We start from the raw sequence: 20,053 nt of genomic DNA, 5'->3' as shown, positions 1-20,053 counted from the left end.
TTACAATGTTACAATATAAAAATAAATATTTAATTTTATATTTTGACAAAGCACCTATTTTATTTGTGTTTTAAAATCTTTTTTTTTACATATTTTGTTTGGCTTTTTCAATGATGTCTCTTGAAATAATCAACCGTTGGATTTGAGCAGTACCTTCATAAATTTGATAAATTTTAGCGTCTCTCATTAATTTTTCTACAGGGTATTCTGTGTTGAAACCATTTCCACCAAATATCTAAGATCATTAATTAATGACACAATAGTTACATAAAATAATATTACACAAACTATTGTACAATACATACCTGTACAGCATCAGTAGCACATTTATTTGCCACATCTGCAGCATAGGCTTTTGAAATCGATGCATAATAAGAATTGCGTCGGCCTTGATCAACTTCATACGCGGCTTTCATGTATGTAAGTCGAGCCCCCTCAATACCAATAGCCATGTCAGCTAACATAAAAGCAACAGCCTAGACATAACACAACGAATATGAATTACACTTTGGACATAAATTTATATTTTTTTCCCCCTATTATAGCTTATAATTGAATAATAAGACGCTGATTTTAGTATGTTGAGTGAAATTGAACCATTCTGTTTAGTTGTAAATATAGTTGGATTATTTACTTGATGCTTAGCGATTGGTACTCCAAATGCTTTTCTTTCAAGTGAGTACTTGGCAGCTTCGTCCAATGCTCTTTGAGCTAAGCCAACAGCTCCAGCAGCTACTGGAGGTCTGGTTTTATCAAATGTCGACATCGCAATTTTAAAGCCTTGGCCTTCAGCAGTTAACACGTTTTCTTTAGGCACTCGTACATCTTCAAAAGTGATCCCTCTAGTATCTGAAGCTTTTTGCCCCATATTTAATTCCTTAAATACACGAAAAGATATAATTGTGTTCAAGAAAAAAAAAACTTTTACTTTACTTTTCGGCCAGGTGTAAGTCCAGGTGTATCAGCGTCAACAATAAAACCAGTGAATGCTTTACTTGCTGGTGCCTTAGGGTCCAGATCAGTACGAGCTAACACGAAATACCAGTTAGCCACACCACCATTGGTTATCCACATTTTTTGTCCATTAATGATATATTCGTCGCCCTTTTTAACGGCTTTTGTTTTTAAAGCATTGACGTCTGAACCAGCACCAGGTTCTGTTACACCATAAGCCTGTACATAGTTCAAATTAATGTAATGAATATAACACTTAACATTAATTACAGTGACAAAAAGTATACATACAGCTACCAAAGGCTCTTCTATTAATCTTCCAAGGTATTTTTTTTGTTGTTCTTTATTTCCACCGATTATAACTGGCATTTGCTAAATTACACAGGACGTTAATAAATACAAAAGAAATTATATTTTCAGTTTTTACAAATAATCTTTTTTTCTTACGCCCAAACCACTCGCTTCTAGAGCAGTTTTAATTCCAGTGCATCCATAACCCAGTTCTTCAGCAACCAAGCACCCATCCATCACAGACATGTTCATACCACCTTAAATCAAAAATAGTTCATGCATATGCTTAATTTCTGTTATTCAATAATAGTTAATTGAAATTTGAATGGGTATATGATAATATACTATACATTTTTATAGGTAATTTTAAATTTTCTACTTTTTTAAAGTTATTTTGGGTGATAAATCATTTTTTTTTACAATGACTTATTACCTATCCACCTACCAAATATTATATGTGCAAATGTGTTATACAGAATTACATATGGTAGCCTCCTTTGAATGTTACATTATAATATTGTAAGTATATAGTTTATAGTATATAGTATTGTAGTATATTATATTTTTTTTATTATATGACAGTTGTCACCACGTTGGTGCACAAATTCACAATTCAATAATCAATACACACTACACAGGCTGGTGAGTCATGAGTGATATTCATAAATCATAACAAACCCTTACTTTAATATCATGACTAAATACATTTTTTTTAGTCATGGATAATGATATATTAATATTATCAATTATCATCATAGACCTTTTAAGTACAACTGAGTATGAGGTCTATGATTATCATACATTACAGAGTGGACTAGTGTGGATTGAAGAATTAATTGATTTGACAATGATGACAATGATGTGTATTTTTGTGCCTAAAAATCTTTTAAGGAAACAAATTGTTTGGATTATTAACTTTGAGGATGGTTTCTGGTAGCAAAATGGATCTAGTTGGTACTTAGGATGGTTAAAAGTAAAAAATGTCTTATTCTATTCAAAATAATCGAGAAAAATAAAGAAAACCTGGCATTTTTACGCAAAACTAGTTTTAGAAAAAAATTGATATTGTTTGTTTAGTTTACATCAAAAACAAAAAACAACAAATTACACCTTGCAATGTTTATTTGGAATATTTGCAATTTCTAATGATTTTGACATTTGACATTATTTTCATATAATTATTGATAAAAAAATTTAGCTTGGTAAAACAGTTTGAAAATTTAGTGCAAAGTTCTTCATAACTCATAAATTGTTGCTATAACCATTTAAAATATTAAAAATACAAAGATATGATTATTCACAGTGCCTTTTTACCAGAGACTTTTTCCTGCTCTCATTATATAGATGAACATTAGATACTAAAAAAAAAAACAATAAAATAATTGATAGCGGAAGTACCAAAATAAATGTACAGTTATGACTCATTAGCTCATGGTTATTGGCCACAGTCCACATAGGTACGGACCAAGATAGATAATTTAGATCACCAGTAGGTACTCATGGCCTTAAAATGTATTAATTAAAATCATAGACATAAATTCATAAAGATAGTTATAACTGTAATAAAATATAATATAGTACATATTAATACATTATAATAGACATAGACACAATAAAATAATTATAACTACAAATAACACAACATTTTAATTTTTAATTTTAATTTAAGAAAAGCACACCTTTATTTTACACATTATGTCGCTATAAAGTAAGTACTGAGAAATCAACTATTTTTTTGTTTTTTTCCGTGACTGGGTAGCTAAGTTGTAGTCTGTCAGATATATAGATAATAAACTAGATTGCTAACTGCTATATGCTTACTATAAATTATAATAGATTTATTATCCTAGTATGGACATTACTGTGTGCATTAAATATATATATTATACAAAACATGATGGACATTATTTTTTATTGAAAAATTAAATATTATAAAAAAAGCATTTTAATTTTTCTGTGCCCTCGACAGTTTTTTGCATGCCATCCTTGGTCTAAGAATTATACCTTCCAATGAAAATTTTACTGATTATTATAGACATTTGTCTGATGAACATAATATATTAAGAACAAAGGATTTGATCTAGCTATTACTTTATTTCTTTTTTTGGAGTAACCTCAAAGTTCATGTCTATGAAAACAAACTACAAACCATTCAAGAATAAGACGTTTGTTACATCATTGGTGAACTAGGAGATGTGTCAGTGAGTGATAAGCAATTACCAGAACTGAAGATTGAACCTATACATTCATATCGTTTTCAATTGTTCATAATAAAGCAATAACGAGATTAAATTCTGCATTCCTAATGAAACGACTTTTAAGATAGGAGTGGCTTTCCAAACTACAAATGTTTTATTATATAAGATGCAGCAAATGCAAAATATTTATTTAAAAATTATTAATCATAGAAAAATATTACCATGGTAATCACAATTTTTTTTATAAATTTAAAAGGAATGATTTTCTTTTATTAGACATTTTATCGTGAAGGATTTTAATAGGAATTATACTCATGTTCACATATGTAGCGTATAATAAACCATGTTGTAATAAATTAGCTATGGTACCTGAACCGTATTAACTATTAGGTAATACTTATCTACCAAAGATAAAATATTAATTTTACATATAATTATAATAATATCTAGTAATATTTAAATTGTTAAAATATTAACTATCAATTTAAAAAAAAAACTATTTGCAAATCATCAAAATAATAATCTTATTATTTTTCTATCTTTAAAGTTTGTAATGCGATGATTTGTCTATGGTTAAAATGTAAACATATATTGTACATGTATATTCATATTATATTCATATTATTAAGTTATAATACATAAACCAATTTTATCTATTTTTTATTTTTTTATCAAAAAGTAAAAGATTTCTTTCATTACGTCTATGGTTGTAATATAACTATAATAAATGTAATTACACGAGCAAAATATTACTATTTGGAATTTAGCTTTTTAGTTAAATTATTACATTAAATTAAAATCACGATATTTGAAGGCTGCATTATTTTTGAACATAATAATGTATTGCTTCTAAGTGGAAACCTAGTCAAATTTGAAGTATTCAATCATAAGAAAATGTACCTGGACTTCAAGGTAAAAATATTTACTAACAATTAACATGAAATATCTCAGACTAATACACCTTTATCATTTTAGAGTTTAAATTTCTTACGTTTAGTTGACAAATTTACTAATGGTACTAATTTAGATGTAAATGAGACTGATAAGACTTTTATTACCAACCAAATTTATTTATTAGTAGCGTAATAGTCAATAGACCACAAATATTAAAAATGTCAAAGCGTAGGGTATTACTTAGAATTGATTATCTTCAATGTACCTTATTGTAAAACAGCAATACAAGCCAAACTTAAATGAGTTAGGTAGGTACTAATAATCAAGTAAATTTCAAAAAACTGCTTGTATATTAGATTGAAAATAAAAATATTTACATTTTGCTATAGAAAGATTAATCAGTTGCTGAAAGCTGGAGTATTTATAATTGTTTTTAAGGAATATTGTTAATAGCTACTTATGGCAGAATGAAATTTAATTTTTTTTAATTTTTAAATGCAATCTACAATCCATACCACTTTGGCAAAATAAGTAGATGTGAAACAGATTAGTTATATACTAATTATTAAAAAAAAGAGTGAAATATAAAAATAAGATATAGGAGGCGTGGTAGTGATGAAATATATTTATAGCGTGAACAGATTAAATATACTAAAGGTTTACAAGTAACTAGTAAGAATATTATTTATTGTACAGTTATATCAAAGATTGATTTTTTAGGCATAGTTAACAGGTTTTAGAAAAAAAAACTACAGGAAAATGTTGTCATTGAGTGTATCGCCATCGATTTATATTTGTATTATATAAATAGCTAAATCCACCATGCTTAAATGTATTCCTGATGTATATTTTACAATGGATTAACCCACAAAAACTATACCTATGAGAAATCTTCAGGTTTTGGCACAAAATATTGTTGCACCAACAATTATTGGAATAACTGCAGATAGCATGTTACTACTGGTGAACATGTAGCACCAGCTTTACTACAAGATTTGGAATGAAAGTTGATTTTTCTTTTCAAACCATTCTACTTTTTTACATGGTTCTCAGACAAAAATATATATCTTATGGTTTATTATAACCATTGTCACCTTACACGTAAGTGAGGCTAAACCTAACCTATTCTGTGGTAAAGCTATTTTGTTTTTACAAGAAAAGTTCATAGTAGTTACTTTTATAACATTCTAAACAAATAAATTTGATGGCATTTATAAAAAAAATGTATGATTCAATTTTAAAGCCTTTGATAAGAATTTTTTTGAATATTATTTAAATTGGAACCATATAGTGATTCTCCATAATATAAAGACTTAAGCCAATGCTGTGATGTATAATAATTCAACCCTTCCTCTCAATAATATGTTGGTATTATACTGCAAAAACACTCAGATACTCATACCAGCTTATCATATGGACATTATGCATAAATATTAGATTTTGTCCCTTACAAAAAAAGGCAGAAGTATAATATATATCTACAATTTATACTTTATAAGAAACCATTGTGTAAACGTGTAGATTACATGAGTATTATACCACATTGTCATAACACTATCTATCCATAGTTTTATTATGAATGGTATTATAGTAGGTATTGTAGAGTACTAGTGTGTTCATTAGTGTTTATTACCTATTTGATAAGGTGCTGTCTTCAATTTTAACAGTAACTAATAAGTAATAAGTAAATTGCGTTAAGAATATTTAGTTTTAAAAATTACCACAATGTTCAGGAATGTGGCCATTAAGAAGTCCAACTGAGTGTGCTTTTTTTATGATGTCCCATGGGTACTCCCCAGTCCTATCATATTCAGCAGCAACAGGTATAATTTCTTCTCGAGCAAATTTTCTTGCTAAATCACGAAATTCCTTTTGTGTATCAGATAATTCTATGAAACATTCAAATAACTAATATTTAGCAAGATATTAACATTTTAATTTCTAAGATATTAAAACCAACCAAGACAGAAAGGTGTCTCTTGAGATTCACTGTACTTTCTATTTGCAATAATACATCTAGAGTTACGGCATACATTACGCAATACCTAAAATAAATTTATAAATAGGCATACAGTATAAACAGTATAATTATATTTGATTGTTGAATTGTCTAAAATAATTTATGTACTTACTTGGTTAACTGTAATCATTTTTATTAAGATCGAGTACAGCGAAAATTTGAACACTCTGCGATGTTGCCTACTGACCAACAATGACAACACTATTTGACTTAATGGCTTGTGCCAGATTACCTTGAAGTTTAAATCTGGTGACTTTGCAGCCTTGTAGGACGATTTGGAAACCCAACATGCAATTTAAACAAATGATTATCTGTTCTATAACCTAATCAGTTATCACTAACAGGTAATGTAATTAAATCTAATTAATTCAAATATTTAATTAATTATATGCACCTATGATGCGTAATAAAAATTAATAATTTGCAGTAGGAACCTATTTTACACAAAATATGAGATAATTATAAAACAAAACAATCTTACAATCTTAGCTATCAATAAATTATTTACTTAGAGAATATTATTGGTATAATACTATAATGATACGTATTTGTATCATAATAACAGCTTACCTATTTATGAATTTATCTCTGCTTCTTGCACATTATGCACTCATACCATGGCATACATACATTGTTTTTAATTAATTTTTTATTGCGTAACGTTTATTTATTATTTACGATTACGAGCAATGAGTAATGGACATTCTTGTTTATTGCGTAAAATTAAATTTAAATTTCTTCTGATTGGTTACAAATATAGATACATTGGTATATTATACAACTACAGTGGAAGACACGGCTATAGATAGTACTTGGCATCAACAGCTGTGATGGAGAACATTCTTATCAAGTCAAATCAATTGCAATTCGTCCAGCTGACAATATTTACTCTTTGTTATTTACATGTATTATATTATATGTATATGTAATGACGTAGTGTGTGGCTAGGTCATAGGTTTAATGCTTAATGAGTAATAAAAATGTATGTGTCGCAAATTTTGTTTTGATGTATTATCATCATTATGGCGATTGTCGGCTCACTTCGATAAATATTAATAATATTATATAAGTACTTCCGTAATATCACAGAATAATATCATGGTAATATAAAGGCTATTTAGTTGTTCAGTAAAATATCTGTGGGTACAACTTCCAAAGTACCACATTAGTATAGACTATAGAGCACGAATTACGTATATCTTAATTCGTGGTATAGAGCCGTCAACTAAGTTGGTATGTTCCACGAAAGTACAAATTATATAGACCAGCGGTTCCTTATCTTTTATGAGGAGTGTACCCCTAACATTTAGCCCCCCCCCCAAAAAAAACATAATTGCATTCAACTGTTATTTATTAACAACAAATTGGTAAATATATACATACCTGTTTATCTATCCTCAAATGCCTAAATAAAATACATTTATATAATTATATAATACGTAACGGTAACTATATACGAAAATTACAATAAAGGCCGCAACAAGACGCAGACGCGTGACACTTATTTAACCTATTTAAAATGATTTTGTTCCTCGATCATTTTATTATCAGAATATTTCTGAAATTTTTTTCTTGAAAATTAAATCAATTTAGTATAAAATAATATGTAAGTAATGGTTTCGCAACCCACCAACACTCTGCAACCCTTGTGTGGGTCGCGTCCTTAGGTTAGGAACCGCTGTTGTAGACCTATACAAAAAATGAAGACTACTATAGCACAGACTTCTAAAATGCGATTAATTTGTACTGTTTTTTGAAACCTCGTCGCATTTATTAGGTTACTTTACTTTAGTGACTAATCCATGGCTATGGATGTGATGATTCATTTAAAATTTAAATTCAATAATAAGCAATTGCAAAAGAAATTATGAAAAACCATTCTGAGCGAAGATGGTCAGCCTATTATTATATTGCTAAATTAATTATTTATGGTAATTTATTTTACTACTTTATAAACTATAAATAGGCAATAGCGTCAATTAATCTAAATGTTTTAAAAATGTGATTGTGTGTATAAAATATATAATAATATACGTACAACTTTTGAATTACTAGGTAGGTACTAAATAGTTAAAATTTTTCGTTTGAATATCGAACTATGCCAAAGAAAAAAATTACATGTTCTTGAGTACGGTGGAGACTGGAGAGTAATGCTCCTAGTTTCTACATATCTACACGACGCAGTTAAAGACTAAAGTTATCGTGGTTGTATGTTGTGGGTAGGTAACTAAGAGTTAGCCGGTGATCACTAAGAAAATTAATTATTTTTTAAAATCTGCAGGGAGATTAGATTTCCATTAAATTGTTACTCGAAATTATCAAGGTCATGGTGCATTTGCACACCTAATCCCAACTGGCGAACTGCGTTTTTTACTAATTCCAAGTTATCAGATACTTGTTATTTTATACCTTACATTGTGAAACCGGACTCTATAGAACAATTTGGAAAAAGTAAGTATTCACAATTCACTCATACCTATATAAGTTACTTTGGTGAGACGTCTATTTTTTTTGGCATTTCCACTTTTTCTGTATTATTTACAGTAACCAATTGGTTAAATAACTGTAATGATTATTAAATCTGTTTTAAAAACTGCAAGATATCACTTTCATAAAATCATAACATGGATAAATGTATAATATACTATTATACCTAGCATAATAATATCTAAAATTAGTAACACTAAGACAGCAACATCGAATTCTGTGATAATATCAATTATCAACTATTCGATTGTGAAAGATTCCTTATGAATATTTAAATGCTCGCATTGTAGTTGTTCTTGGTGGAATTACTGAGATTGTATTAATAAAGATAAGGGCACGAAAAAGATATTAGCATACGAGTAATAGTATAAAGGTAAATAATTAGTATTTGATAAATTTTATTTTTATTTTTATTATTAGATACGTATTCATTAATTCAACAGATTTCAGAGGTTCTTCAAGCTGTGATTATTTTTTGGGTTAGTCGCATTAAGTTTCGAAATATACATATTGTAGTCGATTCTATAAGCATAGAGATGAATGTATTGTATTTACAATGATCGTTGAAATTAGAATAATATACTCAAGTCCCTAATACACTTCCTACTAATTATTATTAGAAAATTCCATTCTAGTAAAAATCTTATCTTATTCAATTTTACTTAAAATAAATATCGGTGTAAAAAAACAATAATTAAACTGTATAATGGTTTTTATCAGTCCGTCCTAGTGTGTTTATGCGGAGGCTATCATACTTCCACTTACAATATATGTGGACATAATTTACAAAGCCGTATTCTCAAACGCCTATACCTAACAACAATCAATCAAATTATACTTCATCCAAAATCAACCCAACTCAGGGGGTCCAGACCAAATTATCGTATGCATCTGTATTCTGTGTCGTATGACTCCAAATTCCAATAGGTAATAACATATTGTCTATGTATAATAGTTATAAATAGGTCTTGTATATCGCTATCTGAATTTCTTTCAAATTTTACTGAGTTAATTAATTCCTCCCTCTTTCTCTCCTTACTGCTGAAGATTACAAACAATGTTTTATTTAACAGTCTTTAGGTTATCTATTTTTTCTCATTACTTTTAATTATTATCAAAGTCAATACTAATTAAAATGCACTTATGTCTACCTGTACACTTTTAAGTTTTAATTTGTCTTAGATTTTAATCTTGCATTAATATCTTACAATTTAATTCTGGGTATTGTTTTAGCTACCAACAATTCAATTCATTTCGCCACGTTGGTTTAAAAATGAAAAAGTGGATAAGTGGATATCACTCTGCTGTACAGTAGGTTACAAGTGGGTCACTGGCCACTGTAATGGATCGTGTTACATTTGAATTCAACGATATAAAATCATTGCGTACGAAAAACGATTCTGAGCGAAGAAGATCGTCAGCATATGATATCACTTACTATATTTGATGATATTATTGTGATTAAAGTAATTTTTTTACTCTTAGGAATTATTATACTACTACAGTAAATGAACTACATTTTTGCTAAAAAAATTACATTTCAAAGTTTCGTTGTGTGTATAAAGTAAAAATGTATACTCTAAAATTTGTTTACACCCACGATGATATATTTTTAAATTTCAAGAAAATGACAAAAATCGTTATTATTTGTGTTAATATATAATTTCGTCTAAATTCGAACATAAAATAACAATAAAAAAACTGCGTTTTTCGTTACAGAATTTTAAAATTTTGTTTTAAATTTTGATCCTTAGCAATAAAAATGAACATTTTATAAATATTAAATCATAAAATAATTCGTACATTTTCAATCTGATAAATGATGTCAAAATTGGAACTATGCTTATAAAAAAAAAATGTTGACTATGAATTTTCAATATTTTCTAATTGCCATTGTAACAATATATTAAGAGAATTGTAATAGTTTTTTAAGCTTTTGGACCTAACGAATAAAATTTTATTGACAAAAATTAAAATAAAACAAATAATAGTCGAAATTTTCTTTTACCTATAAATAGCTCAAAAAGAGGCCCAATATTTAAAAAATGGTGCATAGAAATTGGTACCTAATAAAAACATTCGGTGAAAATATCATCCTATTGTACAGCTATTTTTTTTAGAGTTACACTAAAAAACAAAACCGATTTTCTTAGAAAACTGGTTTTGCGTAAAAATCTGAGTTTTTCCTTAATTGTTTGTTTGTTTTTCCTGCCGCTTTTGAAAACTATAAAAAAAAAATTAAAAAAAACACATTATTGTAAGATCAATACATTCATCTCTTTGCTCAGAATGTAAAATTAAATTGTTTGTTATAATTTAATTAATGTAACGCATTTTTTTGATGTAGTTGTATACTTGTTGAGACTAATGGTTTTTACCAATCTGCTAAAAAAAACTTTTTATATAATATATAGTAATTTAGGGGTATCTTAGTCTGTTAATTGTTTAACATGTATTTGACATTTTTCGTTCTAGAAATTTGAAATAAATAAAGTTATTTGTGAGTGATGTGTGAGTTATTTGCTTATACATTCCCAATGGACAAAACAAATAGATTAGTATTTAGAAAATTGAAGTTCTGAATAATTAGAGTCATAACTTATATTTTAATAATGAAGATGAATGTGACATTGTGACACAGTCACACAGGTGATATCAAATACCCTAATCAATTAGTTGTGTTAAATATATGTACTTATATATGTATTACACATTATATGTACTTTTTAAGAGACTGTTTGAGAGCTATCATCCAAATCAAATGTATTTTTTTTTTATATGTTTTTTATTATTATTACTGATTAATAATTACTGGGGTTCGGATTTATGATTTTATGATTTAAGTCCAAAAAACTAAAAAATGAGCTTTTAAAGCTTAATTTATGGCCTGAAATGAAACTCAATATGATCATGAGTCATGACACTCAATGTGCATAATGTGCACTACAACTTATAAAGACGGCCGACCATCAGCATGGCCACGCGTAAGCGCATAAAATATCCAAAAACATTGTGTCCGAATCACATTGCAGGCGAAAACGTTTTTACTGCACATGCCGTATTTTAGCAGAACCATATTTTAGCTGATGAATATGGTCGTCTAAGATATTATTCTTTCTTAGCATTCACCGGCTCACTAAAATACTATCGGTTGAAAATTGAAATACTGTCGGTGACGTTATTTGGGTGACTGTAAACACTAAACGGTGACACTTGAACTGACCCCTAAATTCAGGTAGGTGACTTTTTTTTCACTCGAATTAGTTTCGATTGTTTTCGGAGGCAATTCGGGTTTACCCAAACGGTATACTCCAATTGCCTCCTATAGCATACCTAGATTATTAATTAATATATTGATGTACATTGTACATGTACCATCGTTATTAGTTTATTACCTACATCAATTTCTGCAGTGTTTAAAAATATTAATTTTAAGACATACCTACAGCATTTCCCGGACCAATTAATTTGTCGATTATAAGTTAAAGATCGGGGCACAAGATGAACAAATAGATCACAGATGCAACCGGCGCATACTAGTTGCCTCCCAAAATACACGAATTGCCTCCCGTCCTTATCGTAAATAAAAAGGTTACTTTACACTAGTTGCCTCCGATGACCAGATTGTTCATAATTATATACGAGTTGCCTCCCAAAAAGTTTCACACTAATTGCCTCCCATATAGAATTAAGTAGTGGTTCATAAACTTCACCAAACAGTTCCACATAAATAGATAATGTTTATACTTTATTCATTATTAAAAATATCAGACTTGGTTAAAACAATAATAATATAAAAATAATCAATACAAATAAAACATATTTTACTACTTATTAAAAATATATAGTGCAGTTAAAAAACATCAGTCAAATAATAAATCAATAATTTAAACAAAATAGTAAGTAGTACCTATTATTAGTCAATAAAATAAATGTATGGTAATAATAATATAATATAATATGCATATAATGGTAAAAAATTATTTATAACATTGTTTAGGCTTGTATTTTTTTGCCAATATTTGTAAGTACTCAAAATTTGATATTTTTTTTTCATTTAGCTTTTTTATTTGGGTATCAATGAAAATTATTTTGTTTCTAATTTGTAATCGTCCATGTAGTTTAGGCTTATGAGAACTTTGTATTAAAATTACAGTCTCAGTCTAAATTAGTTTTAAAATGTCAATAAATTTGATTATATTAGGATGCGGAGACTCAAAATAACTATTAAATTTGCTATGAAAGGATTCGCATGCATTGGTTGTGCGATGAATGCTGGAACTTTTTTCTGCCCATACATGATGTTTGAAAATGTTTGGAACCACTTATATATTTATTACCTGACTAATGGGATGCAACCAGTACTAGACCCTTTTCGTTTATGATAAAATTTAGGGTACGTCAGGAGGCAACTCGTATATAGCCGGGAGGCAATTCGTATACAAATTATGGGCCTTTTTGACTTCGGGAGGCAACTAGTGGGCGCCCGATGCAACAATTTCAAACGAAAAACATAAGAACAGCTCTCTGAATGACCAGCAAAAGCTATTTCACGACGAGATGAAAAATAATGACTGTATAGCAGAATTATATTTCATCTAAATTATTGTAACTATGTATTGACTTATTCATTATTTATTATTATTATTATTATAAATTATTTCTGCCGTGTCGGTTTATTTACCAAGATATTTATAATTATATATTCAAATTTTAATTTGTTGACTGTTTAACAGAATTATGTTCCAGTTTAATTACCCACATTTTCCTTCTTAATTTCACAGGCTTAGGATTGTCAACTTTAAAGTAGGCTTGGTTAAAAATGTGCGGTTAGGCGTGTTAAAAAAATAAAAATATGAAATTTAAAGCTGTTGATCTGGAAATCAACTTAGTTATACGAATAAACATAATAAAATATAATATAAACAATTTGAAATCGTTGAATTGTAAATTTGGAGCACACTTTCTTCAAATATTTAATTCGTGTAAGTTTCTCATTAATGTATCTAGTCATATAGTTTTCCAAGTATTGGTTATTTCTTTCCTGTTTGCTGGTAAGTTACCTTGCATTATTACCTCGAAATTGAATATAACGCCAATATAAAAATGTATTGTCATTTTATTGTTTATACCTTAGGGCTTTGAATGTAGGAACATTTATATTTTATACTATCTAATTAGTATTTTGTACTAATTATACACACATATGATTTACTATTGCAAAAAAAAAAAATGCTTAAAAATGAAAACTGTAACTATTCGACCTGAATACAAACGGGAATCAATTCGGCTCAACGTTATAGTAAAATACCCTTTTCAAACTTGAGCCAATTCGGCCAAACGGAAACTAATTCGGTTACCTGTACACACTTCCGGGTCTACTTCGGTACTACCTTATAAGAAGTGCTCCCGACTTTCGAGTCTATAAATTGTTTTTTTAATAATTAGTATTAATTTGTAGGTATTTATTTTTACAAACAAGCATACAACAATAAGTTATTACTTATAATTTATATCTTAGGTATTCTTGTAGTTTGCGGTCTACCGCACACTTGCCATCCACCACATGTGTTTCTGAAGTCATATTATGCGATCCATCATATACATATTGCCTATACCTATTTTCATTCTCAAAGATTCGACTATTCGATGAAAATTTAGCATTATCTTAACGACTTAACGATATAACTTCTATATCAATAATATGAAACTATAATAAAACCTGGGTGCACTAATAATCGAAATATACTAATTACACGGAATAATTCAAAATTAAATTAAAATTGGTATACAGACATATACTCGGATGAATGGCGGATCCCATGTTTTGAATTTATTGGCCAGTTGTCCCTAACACATTAGTATTATCATGTTTTGCGTCAAAGTCAGTCGCTCACAAGACTCGGACGACATTTGAACGATACTTTAATACGTGACTCGCGCTGTAAATATTATCACATTTTCTTATTCTTATATAATTGTTCGTATGTTGGTGTCTAATGATAATTCAATTTTTTAGTTTCTTTTGAGACTTTGAGAGTAGGTATAAATAATAGTATATAAAATAGTGCAATTTGAAAATGTTCATAACTTTCTTAAAAACGAAATCATCAAAAAACCATTCATCTCATCAATCATCATAGACAATAATGTTCCTATCATTAAAGTTATTAAATTGGGTGCATTTTGTATATGAAATAACGTCGTATAACATCTTGTTTCATATAAAAATCTATCGTTGTAGTTTATAATTTTATATTTCTATGTAAAGTAGCTGAATTACCCTGCTTCGCCTGTGTTAAGTTTTGTTTTTTTTCATATTTACAATATATCCCTATAACTTCTCGGAACAATTCTTAGCTTTACGATGGACAAAAAGGATAGGTTTCAGGTAGCTGGAAACCCACGGGCCACCATGAGCCCGTGCCGTGCAGCACAATACGTATTGGCGATGAATAATTATAATTGTTAATTACTCCTCTAAAACTCAAAATTTTTGAAAATTCTTTACTATTTTCATGGTGAATATATGAGAAGAACCTCTATTCCAAATTTCAAGTTCGTACGTTGCGTAGTTTTTGAGTTACAGCAATCAGTGACTACGTGGTATTTGGATTTTATACGCGTAGATGTATCTTTTCGTGCAGAGGCGGTGGCAGGACGATCACGTTTGCTCCCTGGGATCCTGGTATTTGATTTTAGTTTTGAGGAGAGTCTCGCGACGATGGGAAGAACCACGACCACTATCCCCACCTGTCAAGTGACTACGGCTCTACATGGACGACTTACGTGTTAAAAAACCGACTGCCACCCGTCGTGCAACACAAAACACAATTGTATGTCTTGAAAATAAATAAAATATAAATTCCGGTATACATCAATTGTACCAGAAATCGCAGGTAAAAAAAATATATGGGCTCCAAAAAAGTTTTAATTGCGCCGGACGATATTGTTGTACTAAAAATGTTTTGATTTAATTTAGAGGACCCTTCACTAGATTTTGTTGTCTTCGTCATACAAGTGCGTAACATAGCAAATTTAAGCTGATCAATAGCGGCGCTCCTGGTGAAATAAAAATTTGCGCCCCCCTAAAAAAAATTAAATGGTAACTCAAATGAGTAAATACCTATAAACACAATTAATGTTTTCCTTTGAGGCTTGAGAGTTAATTTTATTATTTTAATAATTAAAATAAAAACATTTTAAGAAAATTTCAAATTCAAAATAAAAATAACGAATTGATTTGTTTTATCATTGATTATAAATTATAAAGTATTATAGTATTACCTACTTTGGTATGACTTTAATAACAAGTTCATGAAAACAGTATCACATAAACAAGAATTTAAAAAAAATGAAAATAAATAATAATACAAAGAATACTTCAAATTAAATAGAATTTAGTACAACATATTTATTAAACATATTTAACTTTTCTGGCTTTATTGGAAGCAAATTTTTCGATGATTGAAGTGTAGTCTATCTTAGATGCAATTTCTTGTTCAATTGAAAGTATAGCTAAATTTGATAGATGGTAGAACGGAGATAATTTTTTATAAGGTTTAATTTGCTAAAACTTTTCTCGCAAGTATTGCTGTAGTAAAAGTGCTTCGATTTTCTTCAACAGTAACTTTTCTGGTAGGAACTAGGTTCCTTGTCAGTTGTTGTTAGTGGAAATAAAAAAAAAATTGAGCATGAATCCACAATAATTTTTTATGAGAGTTTAAACATAGAATTTTGACAAGATTCGTAAAAATCACAAATTATATTTAGTTAGAAATTCATAAAAATTTTCTTTTTATATCTTAGATTTAAAAATCTAATACAAGATTCCTTACAAGTTTGACTACCGTTATTAAAGAAAATATTTTCACCGGAAGGTGAATACATTTTCACCATTTGGTTTATAAGGATTTAAAGTTCAAATTTTGACAATATTTATCAAATTGAAAATTGAAAATGATTTTGTAGTAAAAAATGTATAAAATTTTCAATTTTTATAGCGCAGTTTTTTCTGTAACTAGAAAATTAAAAAAAAATATGAATAAAATTGTTTACAGACATTTTAAGTTCAAATTTGGACGAAATTGCTTATTTACAAAGAGAATAACGTTTATCATTTTGTTGTAATTCGATTCCAAAACAGCTCAATTTTACATATTTATATTTAATATTTTTTCAGCATCACTGATAATTTAAGAATAATATTAATTGAACTTATTGGCTACCATATTAAGAATAAGCATAGGCGTGGCCAGACTTTCTTGTCAAGTGTTGCTAAAATGTCACAAAAGTTAAAAAGTTCCAAAAATTAAAAATTTTATTTAATGAGTTGTTTATTTTATCAATTACATATTTTTACAGAGTAGTAAATGGTAATTTATATATTTCTTACATTATAAATAATTAAAAATATTAAATAAACTAATTAAATCAAACATATAAAAAATTGTAAATTATACATTAAAAATATAAAATAATACAATATTACAATATCAAACGTCTGTTGTGAGGAATGATATTTTTGAACTTATCAATTATATTATCATAGACAAGTTCTGATAATAGTTCATTTTAATATTTTATTATTTTTATTATATTTAAATAATCACTGTGCGTGTCAGAAGATTTTCAGTAAAATTTCAAAAGATTGAATGGAAAACAAAACAATATAACAAAAATTATCACTAATACAATTTAACAAGATGTCAAGATACCATGATACCATAATTTCGTGGTGTAAACCAGTGGTGTATACTTACGGTTATCTTCTGTTGAGAACCGATCTATGTATACCGAGATCATAAAACCACGATATTGATAACAATTACACCCTTAGGCCATAGACATTATATTAGGTTTTTATATTTTAAAGTTTAAACAACAGCTGTAGTAGCCGTGCTTTAAACTTAAATACTAATTGTCAAATTGATGTTACTTAATACTTGGTAGTATACTAGTATGATAAATCATCTAACAAAAGTTCAGGTGTTGCTATAGCATACCCAGCAACACCCGTAAACACGCCTATGAGGATAAGTAGTCACGATATAAAATATCCTAAACTGACATACCGTCTCCGCTCAAAATCGTTTTTTGTATACAATGGTTTGATATCATTGAATTCAAATTTAATACCATCTATTACAGCTCATCTTAGACACCTTATGTATAGCAGAGTGACATCCACGTATCAGCTCTTTTACGTTTAATTGTGAATTCAGTTGACTTATGACATTGTGTTGAAAACTTAAAAATAGTAGGTACATTTTACATTTGCGGAGTTTAAGACGGAGTAAACCATCTCTGGTATGCACTCCCATTTTTATTATTATCGGCCACAGGAAACATATTGTTATTTCCTGCGGCTTGTATACGGGTAGAAATAAATACATTGTTATAAATAAAATATAATACTTAACGATATTAGTTTTATTGTCTATCGCCGTAAATGAAAATTAATTTCAATAATCAATTCTAAATTTGAGGTTTAATTATATAAATTTTAGTATTAAATTTATAGCACAAATATTAATATATTGAAATATTTTACATTAGATTTTTAAATTCAAATTTAATTATATAAAATTTTGAACCCCCATTCCTATATTCGATATTTTGCGTCCCTGGCAGGCACCCACCTTGCCAGGGCCTCCGCTCGGCCAGACGTTTAGCTTCGTTAGTTAATAAAATTAGAATGAAACGAGCCTTATGATACTTCACGGTAGATCATTATTTTTGTTTGTTTGTGGGCTTTTTACGAAGGTTACATTTTTAAGCAAATTTTTGCAAATTTTGTACATAATTAAAAATGCTCATAACTCCCTTAAAAACCGAATTGTCGTAAAAAACACCCATACAAGCACAGATAATGATAATACAGATAATTCTTGCCATCAAGTTTCATAATATGTCGATTCACTCTGATTTTTAAACTAATGTAGCATACTGCAACTACACTAATTAGAGCCAGTGTATAAATAAAACGAATGCGCCCACTTCTCGAAAATAGAAAATAGAAAAGTTTTAATGATATTTGTTCATATAGTATTTACTTTTCTTTAAATTAGCTTTTAGTATTTACTATTATAGATGAAAAATATATAATTAACTTAACTAAACAATATTGTATTTACTTAATAAAAAATACTACTAAATTATTTTTATTTAATGAACTGTACTACAGATTTTTTTTAAATGCTAAGAATTAACTAATTGTAAAGTTTGTTTTTCTAAGTTTTAAAACATACTTTGAATTTCAAGTTTGTATTCATACAAAATAAGGCTTACCCAATCAATACATATCTATGTATTTAAAAATAAATAAATGTAACTTCTTTAAGCCTTTTTTATTATTAATTTTAAATACAAATAATTATACAATAAAAAATAAAAATGAGCAAAATAAAAAATAAAATACTATAATAAATTCACTAATGTGTAAAATGCACTCATTTCAAAATATTCATTTTTTTTTTATATTTTATTAGCAAAATCGTCTATTATATATTTATAATATGTCTATGTCAAAAGCATTAATTCGTTGTATTTTAATATTGTAAAATAATGCTTGAGACTTGAGAGTCTATCCTGTCTTAATGAAATATGTGCTGCCATCTGTCAATGATTTTTTGCAACTTGTGTGAATTACGTATAACATAAATATACGTCATTATTACTTTTCAAAAATTAATTATTATATCATATTATTCACTCTATGGGTGATAATGGTAAAATAATAATTCAAAGGGAATTTCCTTAATATTTTGTAGCACACCTATGACCGACAGTCACGAGCCGCCACTGGACAGTTTTCTGATACAATCGCAGTAGCAAATGCGTTTACGTCTGTTGACAGGATGAGCCTTAACCGATAAACCTAAAAAATAAACGTCTCTTCAAGTACAAGCAACCCCCCCCCCCGTATCCCGCCTGCCCAGTCCGGACCTGGGAGGTAACTGTCAACATGTTCAGTGGGGCCCATTATCTTCTCGAAGNGGATGAGCCTTAACCGATAAACCTAAAAAATAAACCCCCCCCCCCCCTCCACGGGAAACTCCCTGTATCCCGCCTGTCCAGTCCGGCAATGTATCGGCCCCTTCAACATGTTCAGTGGGGCCCATTATCTTCTCGAAGAACAAAAAAAAAAATCAGTTTTACGAATTCGTAGGTATCCACTAATTTCATCTTGTTGGTATTTTAAAATCAG

At 28.6% G+C, this 20,053-nt stretch overlaps 1 protein-coding gene across 1 annotated transcript; it reads right to left on the bottom strand.

Moving 5' to 3' along the window:
• Window positions 1–57: 57 nt before the first annotated feature.
• On the bottom strand, window positions 58–6,588 carry LOC111039199 (probable medium-chain specific acyl-CoA dehydrogenase, mitochondrial). Its single transcript, XM_022322570.1, has 9 exons — window positions 6,470–6,588; window positions 6,298–6,382; window positions 6,059–6,226; window positions 1,402–1,502; window positions 1,246–1,326; window positions 934–1,173; window positions 635–877; window positions 306–476; window positions 58–235 (listed from the first exon to the last, which is right to left on the bottom strand). Exons 1-9 carry the CDS (start codon window positions 6,485–6,487, stop codon window positions 86–88), a joined length of 1,257 nt encoding a protein of 418 aa, XP_022178262.1. The 5' UTR covers window positions 6,488–6,588; the 3' UTR covers window positions 58–85.
• Between the last annotated feature and the right edge of the window lie 13,465 nt (window positions 6,589–20,053).

The sequence above is a fragment of the Myzus persicae genome, unplaced genomic scaffold (assembly GCF_001856785.1).
Source record: "Myzus persicae strain clone G006 unplaced genomic scaffold, MPER_G0061.0, whole genome shotgun sequence".
NCBI lineage: Eukaryota > Metazoa > Arthropoda > Insecta > Hemiptera > Aphididae > Myzus > Myzus persicae.
This window is presented reverse-complemented; position numbering and strand designations above follow the sequence as displayed.